The sequence below is a fragment of the Ambystoma mexicanum genome, chromosome 3p (genome assembly GCF_040938575.1).
Source record: "Ambystoma mexicanum isolate Mex_15411 chromosome 3p, UKY_AmexF1_1, whole genome shotgun sequence".
Taxonomy (NCBI): Eukaryota; Metazoa; Chordata; class Amphibia; order Caudata; family Ambystomatidae; genus Ambystoma; species Ambystoma mexicanum.
In genome coordinates, this window is record NC_090925.1 from 1,010,410,007 (window position 1) to 1,010,430,944 (window position 20,938).

The window sequence follows — 20,938 nt, forward strand, 5'->3', positions numbered from 1 at the left end:
CTCATAAAATACTTTAATATTGCAATGGGAAAAGATCTTTGCCTTCACGCTATATTAATGTCAAGCAAGATTTAATTGCAATAAGAACCAAAAGCATTGTTCAGAATTCTGTCAAGTGTAGAACCGATAGCATACCTGTGCAGCTAAATTTCAGTTCTTTGTACATTAAATCCAATGGCATTGTAATGTGGAGAGTCGGAAGGACGCAGACTCTGCTAATTCATTTCACAGACTTTGTTGATTAAAAAAAATAAAGCATCCCTACCAACCAAACCTAAGGTGCTTGTCAGTCTCCAAAAGGAATCTGTACACTGTTCAATTTACCCCATCTGACCCTGCCACTTACCTAATAACCAAGGACAGGAGAAGGACTCTAATCTGATGTATTTGTTTCTTGCAAACTTTCAGTTCAATGGGTTATCTCAAATGAGTACCCGGCGGGGCGTGGCTTAGGCCTCCGAGCCAATGAGGAGGTTCAGAATGGGGTCTTTACCCCACAGTATAGTCCCTGCTAAGAGCCTCCTCAAAGCTGGAGGCTGCCATCTTCCACCGCTGGATCATGGTAAGAGCACGCTCCCCCACATCACTTTCCCTTTTCCTTTTCCACAGCTCCTCCCCCCCCCACTCGACTTACCCACGCTTCTCTGTCCTTCCCCTGTGCCAGGAACACTAGTGTTCCCGGTGTGTCACCCACCCGGCAATGCCAGCCGTGGAAAGAGAGAAGGGATGACATGTCCCTTCTCCCCGTTCTATGGTGGCCATCTTGTTTATTGAATGTTTTTTTCACTTTTGAATGGCCGCCATGGAAAGGTAGAAGGGACTACAATTCCATGTGTTAATATCCCCACAAAAATATCGCCATACAAAAGTATCACCATATTTTTGCAGCAATATTAAGCCATGGAACCTGTGGGGGACACCCCTGTAGCCCCCATAATTTTCATGGAGCAGGGGTCACCCCCGGTCCCCAATAACCCCATAAATTATCCCCACTAATAATTTTGCCTATGGCCTTACCCCACGACTAATATATATAAATAGGTGGGGAAAAATATTACCTGATACCAGGACTACATAGTCCCTTCTTGGGATCCATGGCGACAATTTTTTTGTTTTAAAAAATGTTACGTTGAGAAACGACGCCCCTTTCTCAACTTAAAAAAATATATATATTAGTATCCAGCACATCATGCCGAATACTAACAGCAATATTACCCTCACAGGAGGGCGCATTACTGGGCCTGGTAATGCCCTGGGCTTAACAGTAAAGCCCTTGCTTCGCTTTGGCTTCTACTGAGCCCAGGGCATTACCTGACCCAGTAATGGCTCCCACCCCCCACTCGGGTAATATTGCTTAAGTAGTCTATGGGGAATGCTTTTATCTGTTCATGTAGTTCATTCAACACTTTCTTGGGTTTTTCTCCCTTTCCCCTTTGGTTGGAGATTTCAGTTCTTTTATTGTTTTCCTTCTAATTTTCTTTGTGAATATTAAGTTTTCTCTTTTTGCATGATGGGGTTATCACACATGTGCAACTCTCCCCTTTCACCATTTGCTCTTTCTGCACAAAGTTTACAATTATGAAAATGTCCTTTCTCTCTCATTTATTCCAATCTTTTCTTAGGCTTTTTCTCTTATTCTTTGCCTTTCTTTAATTCATCTTTCTTTGTTGCTAAGAGTATGGTCACTCCACTATTGAGATTCATTTCTGGTCATCAGCATAATACTTTTCTCTCTCACTGGGATGAGTATGATCCTTCCAATAATGACTTATCGGCTTCACTGGGTTTTAATATTATAGCCTCACAGGTGGGGGAGGATCCCCTCTGGGGAGAAGGGATGAATTACCGCGACTCGTCACAGTACCCAGTCTTTTCACGGGTGTAGTCAAGCACTTCAGCTATGGATCATGGCCATTCAAATCACAGCGTAACGATTAATTGCTTGATAACTTGTGAACTGTGAAAGCCATAGATGCTCGAAAAAAAGAGATTGGGGGGATGGAGTTTTGCTGTGTCACTTTCATTCCTATTACAATCTCTCCTCCCTTGTCAGTGCACCTTAGGAAGGGGAGGGGGCTTTGTCCCTGTGGGACCCGATCTGCGTAGTGAAGTGGGAGGGCCTTTCATTACTGTATTAGAAAATCCTAAATTCGTGTACGTTGGGTGAACCGATATCCTCTCCCTTCTAAATTGATGGCACTGATTCCTTGAATGAAACGTGCAGAATTAATTGCAACTCATTATAACGTACATTCAAATTGCATGCACATAATAGCAACCGACATCACCATATTTACATGGGGGGGGGGGGGATTTTATTGAATGTGATTTTTATGAAGTCTTTCTCTGGCATCAATACTTGTTAGTGATACTTGATAAAATGTTCTAAAATATGTGATTATAAGGTAATTGTGATCTACAACCCGCTCAAATTATTTGAAAATATTGGCCGGTGAGCGGCATGTAAGGAAATGGACTAGAATTATGTTATATAGGAATACGTGTCTACAGGTGTGTGTGTGTGTGTGTCTGTCTCAGACGCATCCGAGCAAGATTGTCACAAGTAGGCCAAACCTATCAAATGTTCATGTAGCTTATTGTGGTGACTAAAGTTTGGGAAACCACTTTGGATCGATTTTTATTTTAATAGAACAAATGTGTGTGTTTACATTGGTAGGTGCTGGAGAGGGGAGTCAGTTACTTTGGGTGAGGGGAGAAGGTCTAGGATTAATTGGGGCTCCTGCTTTTGGAATTTAGAACTAGACTGACCTATTTCAGTAAGCCTGTTTTTGACATGAACTTTTTTTTTCATGTTTAAGATGCACAATACATAGTGTTCTAAGTTCCATTATAAGATGCTATATCACATACATACCCACCCTCCCGATTTAGGCGGGAGTCTCCCTATTTTTAGATTTAAAAATAATTGCTATTTTCTCACACCCACCTGAAATAATTAAAACCCCAATGCAATCCTATGGGGAAATTCCTTTCTCCCGCTTTAGGGGGCAGAATCTCCCTCATAGGTGGTTGAGAATGTTGGCATGTATGATATCAGTGTTGATGTTTTTTAGGATTTTTATGCCCAGAGTTTCTTGATTCAAAATTTGGACTAATAGGTGTTGTCGGTGCTGGCCCAAAAAGGTTGCATCTGTTTTGACCTGGTTTACGAAATTGGAGTTCTGATCCAAGTTTGCTGTGGGATGTCCTCTGAACCAAGGTCCATTATGGGGATATATGTTTTAGATTTTCGAGCTGTTTGGGGCTTACTCTGGAATGTTTGTCTGTATGAGTGTTTCCAGCAGGTCTTTTGATTAAGTTGTGTCTGGTTTGAGCGGATTGATCTGTTCAAGGGTTTGGTTTTCGTACATCCAGTAGGATCTTGTGAACAGCAGGGTTTTGAGGGATGTTCTGAATGGCTAGCTGTGGTCATCTGATTAGACACACCTGGGAAATTACTTCCAAATCTTTGTCAACCGGAATGAGAAGGATCCCCTGCAACTTGTCTGGTTGAAGCTTTGTACAGCTACTAAGACTGCATTCCTAGTGTAACCCCAGCTTCCCAGCCCTGGTCCATGCAAGCGTGTACTCTTCCCTTCCCCGGAGCAAGGACAGTTCCCATGGATACCACCACCGTAGGGAGTGGTGCTGCATCTGCTATACTAAGATTCCTGTTAACAGGAGTTGGGCCACACCCTGAGATTTAATTTTTTTATCACTAAGGGACACAGCCACCAGAGTGACTTTTATAGGGATCCCAACGGGGACTCCTCTGCATTTAATAAACACACAAATGCCTTTTCTCTAGGAGACCCCTGGCATGAACTCCAAGTGACTGGCCCACTACGTCAGCTCGCCCTTCCTTGGAGAGGTCTCTGGCACCCTTAGGGTGAGTCTGATGCAACAGACCCCCTATCTAAACTTGGGTACCACCCACACTGAGTGTGAGGCCAGGGGATGGCCACTGTGGGTGGTCCCACCTCACTAGGCATCCTCGGGCAGACTGCTGCACTATCCCACTACCCAACGGTCAGAGTAACTCCACTGTAACCCCTATTTTAATTAATGGCCATCTCTACATAACGTCCTATCCCTACTTAACTTTGCAATCTACTTAGCATACCTCCTATTTCTTACCACAACTCTATACCCCCTCGCCCTCTTAGCAAGTATCCTACATAAATATATACATATAAATGCGCATACACGTACATTGACTTAGCTCATTGTGACAGTGTTTTATGTTGGATATATTCACAGTACTTTGAGGTCTGTAGTTGTGGCGCTGGCTGTGAAGTGAAACAGCTTGCTGATGCAATGCTGGCTGGATGTAGGTCGCAGGCTAGGCTTGTCCTGGATAACAAATGATGGGGCCCTGGTCCCTCTTCTTTCTTTAGGGTGGCCTTGTCCACGTGGTGCCACACAGTCGCTCCCTTAATGAGTTGTGGTCTGCCTGTGTTCACAGCCACACCATTCTGTCCATCTTAATCTTCAGGGATTGACCTGTTGGCTGGGGGGGGGGGGGGGGGGGCTATCCGACATCACCACCATGCATGCAGCGCCATTTTGACTTTGACGTCCCCATTATCATGGGAGCGCCGTCATGCTCACTGCTGCACTCCATGCGGCCATCGTGGTTCTGGCAGCATCCCCATGACAACTGGGACACTGCCGACCTCAGCGCCGCGTCCGGGGCCTTGCATTGTGGCCTTCCCCCCTCTTCAACGCGTCAGGAGACGCAGGGGGCAGCCCGCTGCCTTCACCCAGGCTGTTCCGTTGGGTGGCTGGGGTTTTCTTCACCCAGGCTGTTCAATTGAGCAGCCCGAGACTTTCCTCCCGTTCTCCTTCACCCAGGATGGCCGGCGAGGCCAACCTAGGACTTTTTATTTGCAGCTCTACCCTCACGGGTGGAGCGGGCTTCACCACTCTTTCATTCACCTCCCTGGCTACGCCTTGCATACGCAGCCCAGGAGGACTTCACTGAAGGGCCTGCCTCGCTGGCCACAAGGTGGGCTTTTTCTCTGGTCTGCCCCCACACTCTTCCTGGGCTGGGCTGTTCTTGGCCCAGGCAGCACCTGGCACGCTGCCTGGGCCATTGATTCAACTGGGCCATCTGGTGAGGCACCTGGACGGGCGGCAGGAGCTATGGCTCCCAGGGTGGCTGAGCTGCCCCTTGCATAGCAGCTTGGGGCCCCTGGATTAGTCTCTGTGGGGCGGGGTTCACACCACATGCCCCCTTGCACCATTTAATGGATATAGACCCTGGAGGGGCCGCTTGAGGTAGCAAACCACCTGATAAGTCTCTCTTCTCTTTCACTCTCCCTTCTCCAACTGTCTTTCATAAATATCTGTTTCAAATCCTCTTTAGAATCTTTTCTCTCCCCTGCCCAGCCCATTCTTGGGCAAGGTAGTTCTGTCCTATTGCTCTTTTTTTCTATTCTTTATTCTTAACATTTTATCCAGCCCCATGGTGGGCTGGATGGTTGTCAACTCAACCCTCCCCCCCACCCCCACACAACCCGCACTACCACCCACCTTCCTCCTTCACTCCTGTCTCACCCAAATAAGTCACCTGAGTTGTCAACTCCATGAAGGTCTCTTCAAACAGGTTGCCCCATGCTCTTCCATAAATATCAAAGACCACATCTACTCTCTCGCCCCTGCTCTTGCTGTTCTCTGCAACCACTCCTTTTTTTTACTGGTTATTTTCCATCCTCCCTCGAGCACTCCCTTGTGCATCCCCCTCCTAAAAATAAAAAGATCTCTGCAGATCGATGCTGCCCAGCCAACTACTGACCACGGACCAATTTCCATTACCCCCTTCCTGGGGAAATTGCTGGAGAAGTTGGCCCTCCCTCAACTTAACTCTCATGCCGAACTTGGATTCCGAGCATCCACAGCCATGGAAACTGCTCTTCTGAAGACCCTTGAAGTGCTCGCATCCCTTGACTCCAATTCCCCTGCTGTCCTCATCCTCCTTGATCTCTCTTTGGCATTTGACACAATGAACCATTCCATCCTCATAAAAAGGCTCCATGATACCCTTGGTATCTCGGATAGGGCACTGGACTGACTCACCTCCTTCCTGACCATTCCTCCAGCACCGTTCTGGGCCCTTTCTCCTCCCCTTCTTCCTCCTCCACCTGTGGCATCCCTCAGGGCTCCATTCTCTTGCCCTGGCTATTTAGCAAATACCTTTCTCTGATGGCTTGCCTCATTTCATTGTTCTCCCCAACTTCCAATGCTACGCTGACGACACACAACTCTTTTTCAAACTTCCTACTGACACCCTTGCACCTTCCTTCATCCCTGACTGCCTCTCTGCCATCCAGGCCTGGTGCAATGCCAATGACCACTGCCTCAATGCCAGCAAAACAGAGATACTCCCTATTGGGTTCCTTGCACCCCATTTCTTCCCTTCACTCTGGCCTCTCACCCCATTTGCTCCCCCTCCCCTGTAGCCAGGAATATCTGAGTCCCCTTCGATCCCTCCCTTTCCTTCATCCCTCATATTGAGGACATTGTCAAGAAGTCCCATTTTCAGTCCTTCCTTCTCAAAGGAACTCTACCCTTGCTCACCTTCTCTGAGACTCAATGTCAACCGTGCTCTGGTTCTCTCCAGGCTAGACTATTGCAATAGCCTCCTCCTTAATCTTCCTGTGTCCACCCTGCGTCCCCTCCAACTAACCCAGAATAGGGCAGCGAGACTTCTTTTTGGCCTCAATCCCAGGGACCACATCTCTCCTGCCCAACAAAGAGCCTTCACTGGCTCTCAGTCTTAGCACAGATTAAATTCAAATCCCTCTATCATCCACAAGGCTGTCTGGGGCCAAGGATCACTCTATCTTCAACCCTTCCTGACCACATACTCCCCTTCTAGACTCCTGTGTTCCTCTGGCACAAGCTCCCTGTGTGTGAAGCGGTTTGCTAAACAGAGAGCTGGTGGTCGAACGCTTTCCTCAGCGGGCTCCCTCCTTTGGAAAACTAAGTTCCGGAAAAGCCTCAAGATCTTTCTCTTTACCTCTTCCTTTTCCTCCTCTCTATCCTGCTAATCCTTTAGTAGCTTGACTGATGTGCAGGGCCCTTATGTATCCTCGGGGCCCTGATCCTCCCTCATCTCTTATTCCAGCCACTGTCTATTTGCTACACCTACTTGTCTCACCCTCCCCCACAGGAGGTTGCACTTACGTTCTTCTCTTCTTAGCACTTCACCCCGAGCACTTCTCCATAAACACCACAGCACCTATCCCCTACCCCTATGCACTTGCACGTTCTGAACACTAACAAGGCATAGTAGGTTTGTCACCCCTTCCTGTTAGTCTCATTTTTGTTGCACTATTTTTTTCAATCATTAATCTCGGTTGTAATGCATGGTCTACTTCCCCTGTCCCCACCCTGTAGCCCTGTGGGCGCTTAAACAGTTTTGTTAATTGTATAGGCGCCTAACAAATGACAAATATACATAAATAAACACACACCATAGTTTAAAATAAAACCTCAACTACCCTGTTCTTTGTTTCTAGGTGTTCCCTCAGGGGACAAGCATGTAGCCGCACGAGCCAGGCCCCATGGGGCCATGCGCTACACTAGATCAAAGTTTAGTGAATTATATTTTTCAAACTGTGTTCTGGGTGGAAGGTGTGGTTGGTGATGCAGAAGATTTTGAATGTTCTCCTAAATGTGACTGCCACACTGTGTAGGGTTCAGAGGGCCACAGTGGTGTGTTCCAGTCTTGGTAGGAGTCTAGCTGTGGCGTTTTAGTTATTTGTAGTCCTTTTAATGAGCATTCAAGAAAGCCCAGGGAGAAGTTGGCATAGTAGAGCCTGGATAGTACTATGACTGCCATTGTTCAGTGGCTTAACACAACATGAGGAGAAACTTCATTGTGAGCATTGCTTGGACCCCTTCTGGGTCCTTGAAGCATAGGCTTTGCCGCAGACTCTTGTGTGTGCCAGCACGCATGCACAATATGCTAACATAGAGGCATGCACACTACGTGAAAGATGTTTACATTTGTGAATCAAACCTTAAAACCTACCATCGAAAGAAGGTGGGTGGGGAGGTGCCTTCCCACTAGCACTAAAATGTACCAGACCTCTTGGTGTCTGGCCAGTAATATTAATATATTAGTGCCAGTGGTGCAGGCAGCTCTTGCTGCCCATGGGGTAGCCGCTTCCTGAGCGGGTCCCATCATTATAAACTAAACAAAGTTGGAGGTCCAAGGTAGCATGGGAGTATTTTTAGTGGCAGGGCATTCAAGTCTCCCATGAATTAGTGTGAATGACCAAGCCCTAGGTAAAGTACGGGAAATTGCCAGGGGTTCCACTCCCAGAAATGTTAATGTTTTTAAATTGTGGCATCTAATACCTCTAAAAAAACAGATGTGAAATCCTGAAAAAATAGACCCAGAAGCATACCCATAAAATGACAAATTAAATTTGTATTACCAATTCATTTCAATCTTGAGCATAATACAAAAAATATACTTAACCTTATAAAACCCACAGAAGAAAAACCAATACAAAATCACATTACACACAATCAATAACAATGTTCTGAACACATTGAACATGTCATTCCACCACAAATGGAGGAAAACACATTTTCGATGGTACAATGTGTGTAAAACAATCAAGCCCAACATGTTTCTGTCCCTGGTCACCCATTTCATAGGACATTCATTGGGGGCTGTCCACTGCAAATTTGCTGAATTTTTGATTCGTTGGTGTGCTGAACTCCACTGCATTTTAGGCAAATAACAGGGTTTCTAAGACTAAAAACAATCGAAAGAAGAGTAAAAAGTCACCAATTTCAAACAATTATACTAATTCATGTATACACACCAGAAAATAATTCATGACATTTTAGTATGTCCCTGCCTCCACTGGCCACTGCAGAACATCCCACAACATATACCAGCATTGCCTTTGCCAATGATTTTTACACAGCTGCCACCATGATATACCAGCATTTTCACCGTAAATCACTTTTGAAGATGTTTAAGGAAAACTGATCTGCTGGATCAATGGTGACCTTAATGGGACCATATGTGTGTTTGTTTCATGTCCATGAAGAATGATGTGATCCAGCTTATAGATGCTTGCAGGAGAGGGGGCTAGAGCCACTTTGATGCTAATCATTTTTATACTTTATGCCCGACTCTATTATTCAGCCATTTAAAAAGATGGGAAGGTCGATCGGTGACTGTAAGAAGTAAAAACAAGCACCCCTTTCACTAATAGCTATGCAAATAAGCATTTGCAAGGCAACAGTTTTGACTTTGTGAAATTAAACCCCCTCCAGCCACAGAGGCCTTGTCCCTGGCAGATAGACCAGAGTACCAGCCTTCATTAACAAAGGATCAGTTCCACAGCAGAGGATGGCATCCCTGCACTTCAGACTCATTCTGCCATTCGGTCCCATCTACCTCTCCGGTGCACGTCATGGCAAGCCACTTCTCCAGCATGGGGTCTGGCATGGATTCACATCTACATGAATATTCCCCGTTGTCAGGCCGGGAAGCCTCTATAAAAGAAAAAAACATTTCACTTTCATTTACAAACTGTATTTCTCCTTTAAACCAATCACTGTCCTCTGAGGCATACTGCCAACCAGCCAATTGCAGTTCTCTCCCTAAGCCCCTCCTCTGGCAGCCATCTTCTGATGTTTACTGCACGCTAAAGTGTGGAGTCCTCGAGTTTTGCTCTGTTAGCTACTTCTACATTTTTTTTGTTTTTTGATGTAGAAAGATTCTATTTTTTTTTTTCTAAAAGAGCCTGTGTGCTCTTCTCCCCATCTGCCGACAGAAGGAATCGTTGTCTGTGAATTTCCTTGCCCCTCAAGGGCGAACATCGTCACAGTTTCTTCGAAGTTTCCAGAAGGCCATTGGGCCTACTTCGCACCCTCCGACAATGACTGAGAAGGAAGGATGATTCCTCTTCAGACCCTGCACCAAGTGCGGGCTACGGATCGTGTATGTGGAGGACAAGAACCTCCAATGACTCTGTCGTTATCCAGACCACAAGGCAGGAGAGTGCGAGATCTGCCTTGGCTTCTCCAAAAAGACTATGAAGGGTAGGCACAGTAGACTGGCGGCGTGGCTGAATGCCAAGGCTTCTTCTCTTTGCTCCAAGCAGGGTCATGCCTCACCCAGGACTGGCCTGTCTGAGGAGCAGCTTCTAAGTCCTTTGGAGGTCCACACACACCTTCACGAGATTCTACTACATCAACAGGGATTCCATTGAGGACTCCAGAATCGGCCAAGGAGGGCTACGCAACCTGTTCGCTTGAGGTGGGTCTCTTACAGAGGTAAGAATGGATTGCTTCTGTTGAGCCTTGCTACCTCCTGTGGTTGTGTAATGTTGTACTGCTATGTATTAGTTATTCATGAGCATGTGAATCCATGCCAGACCCCATGCAAGTTACTCACCTGTAACTATTCTCCAGCATGGGTCTGGCATGGCTACACATGTGAACCCTCCCTCTGAGCCCTCTGCGGCTCTTCTTGGTCATACTAACACTTTGTGCTTACCAAATCTGAAGATGGCTGCCAGAGGAGGGACTGAGGGAGAGGACTGTTATTGGCTGGGGGCAGTATGACCCAAGGACAGTGATTGGTTTAAAGAAGAAATACGGTTTGTAAGTGAAGGTGAAACAGTTTTTTTTCTTTTACCAAGGATTCCCGCCGGAGGACTGGTAATATTCATGAGCATGTGAATACATGCCAGACCCCATGCTGGAGAACAATAGTTACAGGTAAGTAACTTGTTCGATACATCTGTAATGATACCCTTGGCTTCATCTTGTGCTAAGGCAACCCCCAAGCTCCACTTACCAGTCAAAACTATATTATCCAGGGCACCTGGCGACCTAATCTGCCTCTAAAATGCCATCACGCTTTCTATAGCATATAGGCAAATATTTGCATCACTAGGTGTAAAATAAAATGGGTAAAGGAAATGAAACTTAAGCAAAGGGCCGGGTGCATAGCTCTGGGGCAACTGCTTGGAAGCAAGACAACGCAGAGTAACCTAGGTTTGACTCCCGGTCCTGTGATACTCGTCTCTGGTGTAAAGCGCTTAATTTAAAGATAATTTAATATAATTAAAGGTGTGAAATAACAACCAAATCCACCTCAACTCTCGCAGCTGAGCATTCCCTTGGATAATAGGCAAAGAGCCCCTCAGTCAGGGTCGGGCTTAGCAAAGGCAGTGCCCCGGGCAGTGAAACAAAAATGTGGCGCCCCAAGTCAGTGCCAAAGAGGAGGTGTGGTGGAAAGGGGGCATAGGCGACCACGTTGTTTTTTTAACACCCTGCTCGTTATTGTGATTAAATGCACCCCACTTCCGCACTAGCAAGCCCGGCGCCAGGCCAAGAGCTGGGCGCTTTTAATTTAAATTGGGTGCCTTCTCCAACCACGCCATCTTGGGGGAGCTTTTGAAAGACTCCCCCGAGCTGACGTGGTGGTGGAGGGTGGCTAATGGCGCCCTGGCGGCCCTGGCCAAAGGACGGCGTTGCCCATGGTGGCACAAGATCCGTTCTTGGCGTTCTCCCTTTAACCTTGTTTTCATTAGATGACACTTTTTAAATGTACTCAGATGGGTACCGCCACCCCAGACTGACTTGTGTTGTGCCCACCCTCCAGCCACAAGTGTATCCAAGGGCTGTGGAAGGTGGCGGACTATTGTGGTAAAGTAATTGTTCCCTTTAACCACCTTTGCTCTCCGTGTATCTTGACACTGGATATCTCCCATCTGTACACGTATCTCCACACTACAGCCTATCTCCAGTGTCATGGGTGAAGGCTGTGGTGTTGGATTTCAAATGATTGGAGAGCGAGGGAAAACGGCACAAATCTGCTTAGGTGTTGGAAAATGAACGCGGCCAAAGTGTGGCGTTGGCCTGTAAGCATTTCACTGCCTGCTGCTTGCTTCCTCCACTCAACGCATGCTTTTTCTCTCCTACAGAGGTCCTGAAGCAGGGGAGAGCGAAGCTGACGTACAAGGTGAAAACCTCTGCCTGCAAGCTCTACACATAGTGAGTATGAGCGAGCCTTGTGTGGGGTAAGAAGTGGGGAGCTGGGCACAAGCCGACCTTCGTTTATTTCTTTGCACTCCCATGTCTAGGACCACATGCCAATAAGGAGTAGAGACGCTGGGACTAGAACCCACGTCTCCTGGCCAGAGTCGCCACTGCAGTCCGATTGACGTAAACGTTTCTTGTCCAGTGCATTTTGGCACTGACATTTTCACTTGGTTTTGCACCAGGAAGTTGGTGTAAATCTCCTTACAAGGTGCAGTGCGCTTTGTTAAAGCGACCTGCTCCCAGATAGCACCTGAAGCAGCTCAGGAAATGGGCTGCAACAAGACAGTGTGGCGCTCCCCTACACTGTCCCCTAACCCAGATTGCTTGACCACAATACTCTCCGGATCTACGTCATCACACGAATGCGGTCTGCTAACTCTGCTTTAGAACAAGATACTCCCAGTGAGATCTGTCCTGAAGCAGAATTATCACGCACACAAGCAGCCCACGTTTCAACAAGAGGAAACTTTCAGTAGACTCGACATGGGGAAACTGAATACCGAAACAGCCAAAGCCTTACTTACATATGTGTTGCAGCTGTCCACTGGTATATATGTCCTGCAATCTACAGACATTTTTTTTCCTTGGGGTGAGGGCGTAGCGTGACCAATCAAAACTGCAGATCCCAACTTCCATTATTATCTCAAAAGTGTTGCTTACTGAATGACTATAAGGCATGTTTCACATTTAACATTGTGGAAATTTCTATGTTATAACGCTTTGCTTTTATGCAAATCGCCAGGATTGGGTTCTAGGAAGAGCTACTGTATTGTATGACCTGGCCTGGGGCCACGGGCCACCCCTTCTCCCCACAACCTGCCCCTCCAAGGATCAGATTGTTCCCCCAGTAAATGTTTTCCATTTCCAGCACAGCCAAAGCATATTCCCCTCTACATGTACCCATTGTTTGTCTAGTCTCTCCTCTTCCCAGACGAGCCAACTCTGCTCTAAACTCTCCTATCGCTGTACACTAGACACCATCCAGTTACCACATCACCATGACTCGAGCTATAACGAAGCTCACCTATTTAGCTCCATCATCCTCACTATATCGGTGGCGCTTTAACTCCTTAGATGTTGGGCACTCCCCTCCAGTTAAACCTATTCCCAAATGTCACAACCAATAGAAGCAGAATGGCACTCGGGACTCTGGCCCTTCCAAGCTGCACCCTTCTGTCTATCCCACGAACAACCTATCCGCCTACAAGGCCAGGAGCTGTGAAGCCGAGAAAAATCGCAGAATGGCACAATACAAGACTACTTTACATAAATCGTGCCCCTAACGTCTGCCTTTTTATGTGTTGGCCTCACTTTCATTGAATGCACTCATTTGGCTTTTATGTTGCTTTTAATTCTGGGTGTATTGACATTAGTGTAATTTCTGGAAGAAAAGCCAATGTTTGGGGAAGATTACTGGACTCTGAGGGCAGTTTGTTTCTCGTTGAGGAGAAAATTCTCCTCTCGGATTGTATATAATTTTGTTTACCATATTTTCACTGCTGCCTACATAATGGCCATTATCTTGTGATGTCACTTCCCGTGATGCCACTTCGCCACTTCTTGTGATGTTATCAAATGCAAATTAAGGGGCCGCGCACTTAATTTGCCTCGCTTGGCCACACAAATTCTAGGGCCGGCCTGTTCAAGACCATAGCCGCACTGTTGGGGGTTTGTCCTTTGCCCCATGCGTGCCCGCAAGCCCCCACCCTGAAAGGACCACACAGCTCACACGTCCTTTCAGTTCGGGCTTCCCGGTCGCTCTGATGCGGCCGGGAACGCCCCGTTTATTTATGCAGCACGCGGCGGCGTGCAACGTCACGCCGCCGCGTGCGCCTCCCACACGGGGCAGCGCCACACTCCTTTTTCGGGAGGACACACTGCTTTTATTACTAAACACTACAAACCACACAACAAAATAACAGCAACATTTTACGCCCACGCCCCTTTAATGTCAGCCGCCCGGGTCCCCTTATTCTGGCAGACTGTCCAAATGTCCCAGCACGTATTCGCTGAGGTAAGCGGGTTTCCCTCGCCCAGCCCTCTGCGGGTACCTCCCTGTCGGGGGGAGATTCTCCCGGGGTCGGCTGGGCCGTCCGCGGACCTCCGGGGCGTGAGGCCCCAACTCCTCCCGTATATCCCAAAAAATGAGTATGAGACACACGCAAGAAGCAAGGTGATTCTGCTGTTTATTAAACAAAAACGGCAGGGATGGGTCAAGGATCGTACGCGTCCGTCCTGACACACTCTCTCTAATCGTGGGGCTCGCAGGCCCTTTTTACCTTAGTATGACGCGCTACTTGCGTCACCTGGGAAAGTTAGCAAAAAACCTATCGCCACTCTGGATTGGCTCCTCGAGTGGTAGGGTTAGTATAGCATACGTATAGAGAGCGTTATTAGTGGTCGAGGGTTAGTCAGGTGGTATACTTGGGTTGTCCCTTCAATTTGATACATGAAAATTGTTACATGAAGACCCCTGAGGATTGGTCAATGTTAATGGCGTCAGTGATAAGAGCCCCATGTTCTGATTGGTCCACTCGCGAGCCCCCCAGTCTGGGACCATCGCTGTTCCCAGCTCGCGGTGCACCTGTCATTTGCAACAATGTATCACTATGGGTATGTGCAGACAATGTGAGGATTTATTCATATGCTGGAAGGCAGACTACTCCTACCGCCGCAGATGTCCATTGAGTCGCTTAATTGTATCTGCCTGTGTCTTGAAACGTGGGATCCAGACGCCTCCCTCCTCCTGGGCCTGGCACCCTGTCAGGTTCGGCTTGGTCACGTGAGTTGAGACCGTGTTTGAGGCAGAATTCTGCACAATTAATATTGCATTTTCCACTGTGTGCCTGGATTAATTTGCAGGTGTGACCTTGGCGTCGGCTTGCGGCATGCGAGTTTGCAACATTGTGCCCTTGACTGTCTGCTCTCGCCGGGCTCATTCTGCAGGGTCAGCAACTGTACTCTTGCTCATTCAATGTTCATGGAAGCTCTTGGTTGCGGCCTACTTGGGCCTGGTGCATAGGTGGAACCGTTTGATACACGGGCGCTTTAGGTTATGGTATCATATTGCTTTATCCCCAGTATCGTGTCTTCGTTATATTTCTCATTGTGATGCATGGGTTTAGGAGAAGCGTGAGCAAGCATTTTAGATGAGTTCATTGTGCGTCTTGCGTTTCTGCATTTCGAAAAGCCTATGTGAAAAATAATAAAGATGCGTGTCAGTGGGTGTGTCCGTCACCTACGTCATAGCACTGAATATGTTCTTCGTGTGGATTGGTGTGGGAGTGTCCAGTGTGCATGTTTTCACGGGTGTGCTGACCGTTGGTTAGGTCGTCATGGCATCTCTAACGATGTGTTGATTTAGTGTTGGATGGTTCAGTCGAGTCCATCCATGCCGCAGGTGTCGGCATGGGCAGGGCAGGCTGGTGGGCAGGCGGGTGGGCACATCCGTATGTTCCTGTACCAGGGTATTTGGTCGTCTGGTAGATGGGCAAACTCCTCTCGTGGCGGGTGCCTGGGCCGTGATCCTCTAGGCCAGGGGTGTGAGGGGATTGGTGGGAGCCTTTTGTTCCATTCTCCCACTTCAGTCCCCCCTCTGGTCGACTTGTCGACCACAAACATATCCTTTTCCTTATCTCCTCTCACTCTCCATATTTTAGTTACTCCTCCCAAATGTCCATAGTGGTTAACATGGTCTTCAAATGACCAATACATATATACACCGGTTCCTCCAGGTGTCCAGTATACCCATTTCCCTATGTAGCTCCTTGGGTTTCTTGGGTTTTCGAGCTTCACAGATGGTGGGTCCAGGTGGTTGGTGATGATCTGGTTGCGCAATTTCTCTCTCCCTTTTATTATTGTGCCTGTGTGTTGGCCGTCATCTGCTGGCATCAAGGGGTGCATACCAACCATTTCGATCATCTCGTCTGTGGTGCGTGCCTTCCGGGCCTTCCAAAATCTTATGATCAGTGCAGCTCCAGCCAAAATAATGCATCCAACTATAATCTTCAGTCCGTCCGACAGCCAAGATGGCATCCATGACCATAATATCGAAAACCAGCTGTCATCCTTTTTCACACCTTTACTTTCATCCATCATTTTGGAGTGCATCTGGGCCAATTGTGATACTGCTTCTGTCAGTGTACCATTGTCAGCATCGTTAGCAGGAATGAATGTGCAGCATGATTGTCCTATCTTTGTGCAAACTCCTCCTTCCATTGCTGTGAGGAGGTCCAGTACATATCTGTTCTGTAGTGCTACCATCCTCACTGCTCGCAGTTCCTCTTTTATTGCGTTGAATCCATTTACTGTAGAATTAATTGTCATCATTAGTTCCCATCGAGTTATCTGGAGCCATTTTGCGTTTGCGTAAGCCTGTAGTCCCGGATGTATTATTGAGGAGAAGAACATTGCTGCTCTGCTGAATAGTCTGTGTTCTGGCGGGATTGAAGTTAGTGCTGTTTCCGACCTTCCCCATAGGTAATTTCCTGTCAGAGGTTCTCCTTGTCTTTTCTTTCTATTCAGGACAGTGTTGTTGCCGTTGTTTTGGTTCTCTGGCCCCTTCTGAGGTTGTACAGATCTCTTCTTCCTCTTGTTTCCTTCATCCATTTTAGGGAAGTTCGCCACATTCACATGTTTCTGGGACACCACTAGTGATGGTACATTAACGTGTACCATTGTGCATATACCATTCCACAGAGGGGGCAGTGTGTGGTATGCCTTGTCTCCGCAGGCCCAGTAATGGTCCATTAATACTGCTGTTCCTGCTCCCCCCCCCTCAGGTAACTCCGTCACGCTTGCACAGGTGGTGTTGTATCCCACGTCCACTTGGTTGGTAGCATACCTTAGGTGCAGACAGCGGCAGTATTGTTATTGGGTCTTCATCCTTCTCTATCCACGTTAGCATGGGTACGTACTTGACCCAAGTCGTCCAACATCTGTTGTGTTCAGCAATAGTTGTAGTATCCTCATTACCATGTTGCTGCCAACCACTCCTATGTCCCATTTGTTGCCCAGGTACACCTTCCCTGTTATCAGTGGTCTTTCCCAACATCCTTCTTTACCAGGAACTTCAGTGGCGTACCAATCACATAGTAGGTATTGTAGTGTTACTTTCTTTGTTTCTCCTTTTTCAGGGCCACTTGTTATGTATCTGAATGCTTCAGCATGCAAACTGGTCTTGTGGTAACTCAAACCTTGAGGAAGTTGTTTTCGTACGGGTATGTGTCTCGCGTTTTCCATACCAGGTGCACCGTGTTCCCTTGAACTCTCCCTTGCGTTTGGAACAGTGCCAAGTATATTATACATCGTGCTGTCTTCATCAATTTCCGTGGCAACGAACGTTCGAGAAGCGCTCATGGCGTATGGGATCAATGAGCAGACGTAGCAGCTGTCTTCTGTTGTCTGCTTACCTATTTGAGTCATGTGTTGGTACCACATGTTGTTCGAGACGTGTGCTGAATCGTGTATGTAGTTGTCAATACCTTTATTATCTGAGTATGTGCTGCGTTTAACTCTATTTCCCTTGTGTGGAATTTTGCTAGTACCACCTGACGTAACACCTGTTGCAGCCGTGGGTGGGGGTATATTAGGTTTGGGTACAGCCAAAATACTGATAGCATAACTGTTCTGCCATACAGAGGGAGCCAAGAACCCGGTGATCATCAAAATCCCTATCATCTTTATTACAGAGGCTAGTCTCACCGGCATTTTGCTCTTACCTTGCTGCAGTCCGGCAGCTAATTCTTGCGATGTTAAAGTTGCCCGCCTGGAAATTCTCAATATGCTTGTTATTAGTGTTGTTGTTTTCAAGCTCTCCCTATCAAGTAGTCGTTCAGTGCCCAGGCGAAGAGCTGTTCCCACGCCAATCTAAGCGATCTATCTCTTAGGACAGGCAAGTATTGGTGAAGATGGGGCATTGATTGATTCTATGGCCAAGAGAAATGCTGTGTAGTAGACATGTACCCTCCTTCTTTTCAGGTACTTTGGCCTTTTTATGTGATAGACAAATTGGTGTGATAGCTCTTCAGGGTAGTTATCGTCTGAGAGTAGCATCTACTCCTGGGCAGTGAACCTTGTTAGTTATCTGTTTTCTTAGCAGTACAATAATACACGGTACCTGCATGTGCGAGAGAAAAAAAGAGAACATTCAAGTGTTTACATGTGTATATGTGCAAGATAATTTCCTTCAGTTGGGTTATTACTGCAGTGGGTAGGACGTCGATAGGCAGAGGGTTTAGAGCTCAACTGGCGGAAGTCTCTTTACTCTTTGATCGTGTGACCAAGGGGTGGGCAGTATGGGAATTACCCTTCTCTATTTCAGTAGTTGTCGCTGGGGAATCTGGGGGGTGGTAGGGTAGGGAGACACTTGGGTCATTGGCTGTGGTAGAAGTCTCTTCCTCCGTGGGTGACGCTGTTGCTGTTCTTCCAATGGCCCTGTCGGTGACGCTAGGGCGGGTCTGGAGTTTGCAGATCTTTACGTCGTGTAGGTGATTCCAGGCACGTTTGTCCTGTAACTTTACTGCTCTCGTGGATACTTCCTCTACCAGGTGGGGGCCAGTGAAGCGTGGGCTGTTCCACTTTCTGTTGAAATTGCGGAGTAGTACGTGGTCACCTTTAGCAATTTTGCACAGTTTTCCTTTTTCCAATTCTTTATCCGCGTCTTCTTGTTGATCACTCTTAGACCCGCCCCGCGTGCGCTCGAGCTGGTGAGACACAAACACTACACTAGTAATCAAAGAAGACACATATTGGTACATTTCATCACCAAGAACGGTTGCAGTGTTTTCATAATCGGTGAATGCTCTTGATGTTGGCGTTAGAGGAAGGCGCATTTGACGTCCGGTCACCACCTCGTGAGGGGTGAGGTGGTGATCGGAGCCTGGTCTATTCCTTAGCTCAAATAGGGCTTGCGGAGGGCAATACAGCCAACTCTTCTTTGTTTGCTGTATTTTTGCAATTGCCTCCTTCAGTAGGCCATTCAGGCGTTTGCATATACCGTTGGCCTGCGGGTGATATGCACATGCAAATTTATGCTTGATGTTCAGTAAGGATGTGATGTGCTGGAACATTTCATTGGCGAAATGCGGGCCATTATCTGACCGCAGTACCTCGCACACTCCCCACCTGGGGAAGACCTCCCTCACTAGAAATTTAGCTGCTCTGAATGCATCTGGGTGTGAGCAGGGTCCTGTCTCAATCCACCTGGAGTATGGGCATACTACTACAATCATATACCTATTTCCTTGACATACGTTGATCATATCAACATAGTCAATATGGATGTGCAGGAAGGGTCCCTCTGGCCGGGGTATAGTACCTTTTATCACCTTCAGCGTGTGACCGGCCGTGAACTGTTGACACGTGAGACAATTGCTGATAAAATTTGTCACATGGGAATTTAACTCGGGACAGAACCAATCTTCCCTAATTCGTGCTGCAATAACTTCCTTGCCTGTGTGGGCTGGGTGGTGTAGTTGGCTCAGGGCGGTGTTCAATAGTGCCAATGGCATTACCATCTTTCCAGTGTTACCCTGGCACCATAGTGCGTCAGTTGGTGACATTGTACATCCTCTTTTTACCCATATTTCTTTTTCTGCCATTGGTGCAGCCGCTTGTAGCTCCATTATCTGTGTGGCTGGGAGATGGGTGTACCCTTCTCTTATCAACATCTCCTTAGCTATTCCCCTCCCTCTCCCTCTCTCTGACTCTGGGGGGGTTCCATATCTCACCAAAATATGCAGCATACTTCGCATGTGCGTCTGCTGCTGCATTCCCTTTTGAGATATGATCTTCTCCATTAGTGTGTGCGGTACATTTGACCAAAGCTAATTCTTGGGGGTCATTTATTACTTCAATTAGTTCAGCCAACAAGAGAGCATGTTGCACTGGGGTGCCGTCAGCTCTCCTAAACCCTCTTCTCCTCCATTTGGACAACCCTGAGTGGACAGTAGACGTGACATATGCGCTGTCAGAATATATAGTCACTCGTTTGTCAAAGCTTTCCTTCAACGCCAAGATCAGTGCAACCAATTCAGCTGCTTGAGCAGAGTAATGCTGTGGTAATTGCACACATTTCATCGCCACACACACCGGTTCCTCTGTCATTTTTACCACTGCTGCCCCAGTTCTCCTTATCCCATCACTTTGGTCTATTGTTGATGACCCATCAATGAACAAGAGCTCACCTCCATCTAGTGCGTTCTCTTCAACCTTTCTAGTACATGAGTACATTTCGGTAGTCTGCGTACAATCGTGTGCATAGTCTCCTTCCTCAATTACTTCTGCTATAAACCTTGCAGGGTTAACCGTGCTGCATCTAACAATTGATAGTTCTGGTCTAGATAAGATGATCTCATAACCTGACGCCCTCTGCGTGGTTAGTGTGGACTTAGGCTTGTTCAATATTGCAAATAGTGCATGTTCCACAAAAAAACCCCATTGTGATTGCTGATGCTTTCTCTACCGCAACGGCGGCTGCGGCGAGACCTTGTTCGCAAGGGAAATGTCCTAACATCACAGGATCCAAGTGACCACTGTAAAACGCTACTGGTTTGTAGCCCATGCTTGTTTTTTGAGCCAACACTGCTTTCATTACTGCTGAGTCGCAATGTGAAAATATAAAGAATTGTCGTTCATAATCTGGGGTGGTCAGTACCGGAGCAGTTGATATTGCATCTTTCAGTTCATCAAAAGCCTCTTTCATTTCCATTGTCCACCCCAAATTTTTCTCCCCTTTGTTAGCTTCTTTTAACGCCTCAAGTAGGGGTCCTATGTATGAGCTGTAATCAAATACCCAGGCTCTACAGTAGTTGCACAGTCCCAGTAACTGCTGTAGTTCCCTCACTGTTTGGGG

At 47.2% G+C, this 20,938-nt stretch overlaps 1 protein-coding gene across 5 annotated transcripts in view; it reads left to right on the forward strand.

The window, feature by feature from the left end:
- Positions 1–20,938, forward strand: part of SGK2 (serum/glucocorticoid regulated kinase 2) — a 536,387-nt gene that overhangs the window by 196,431 nt on the left and 319,018 nt on the right. For all 5 annotated transcript variants that reach the window (XM_069652333.1, XM_069652338.1, XM_069652336.1 and 2 more), the window contains exon 2: positions 11,967–12,036. Coding sequence is in view for 1 of the 5 variants with exons in the window: in XM_069652337.1 (XP_069508438.1) it covers positions 11,967–12,036 (70 nt within the window). In the remaining 4 variants the exon portion in view is untranslated. The remainder of the gene's footprint in view (positions 1–11,966; positions 12,037–20,938) is intronic.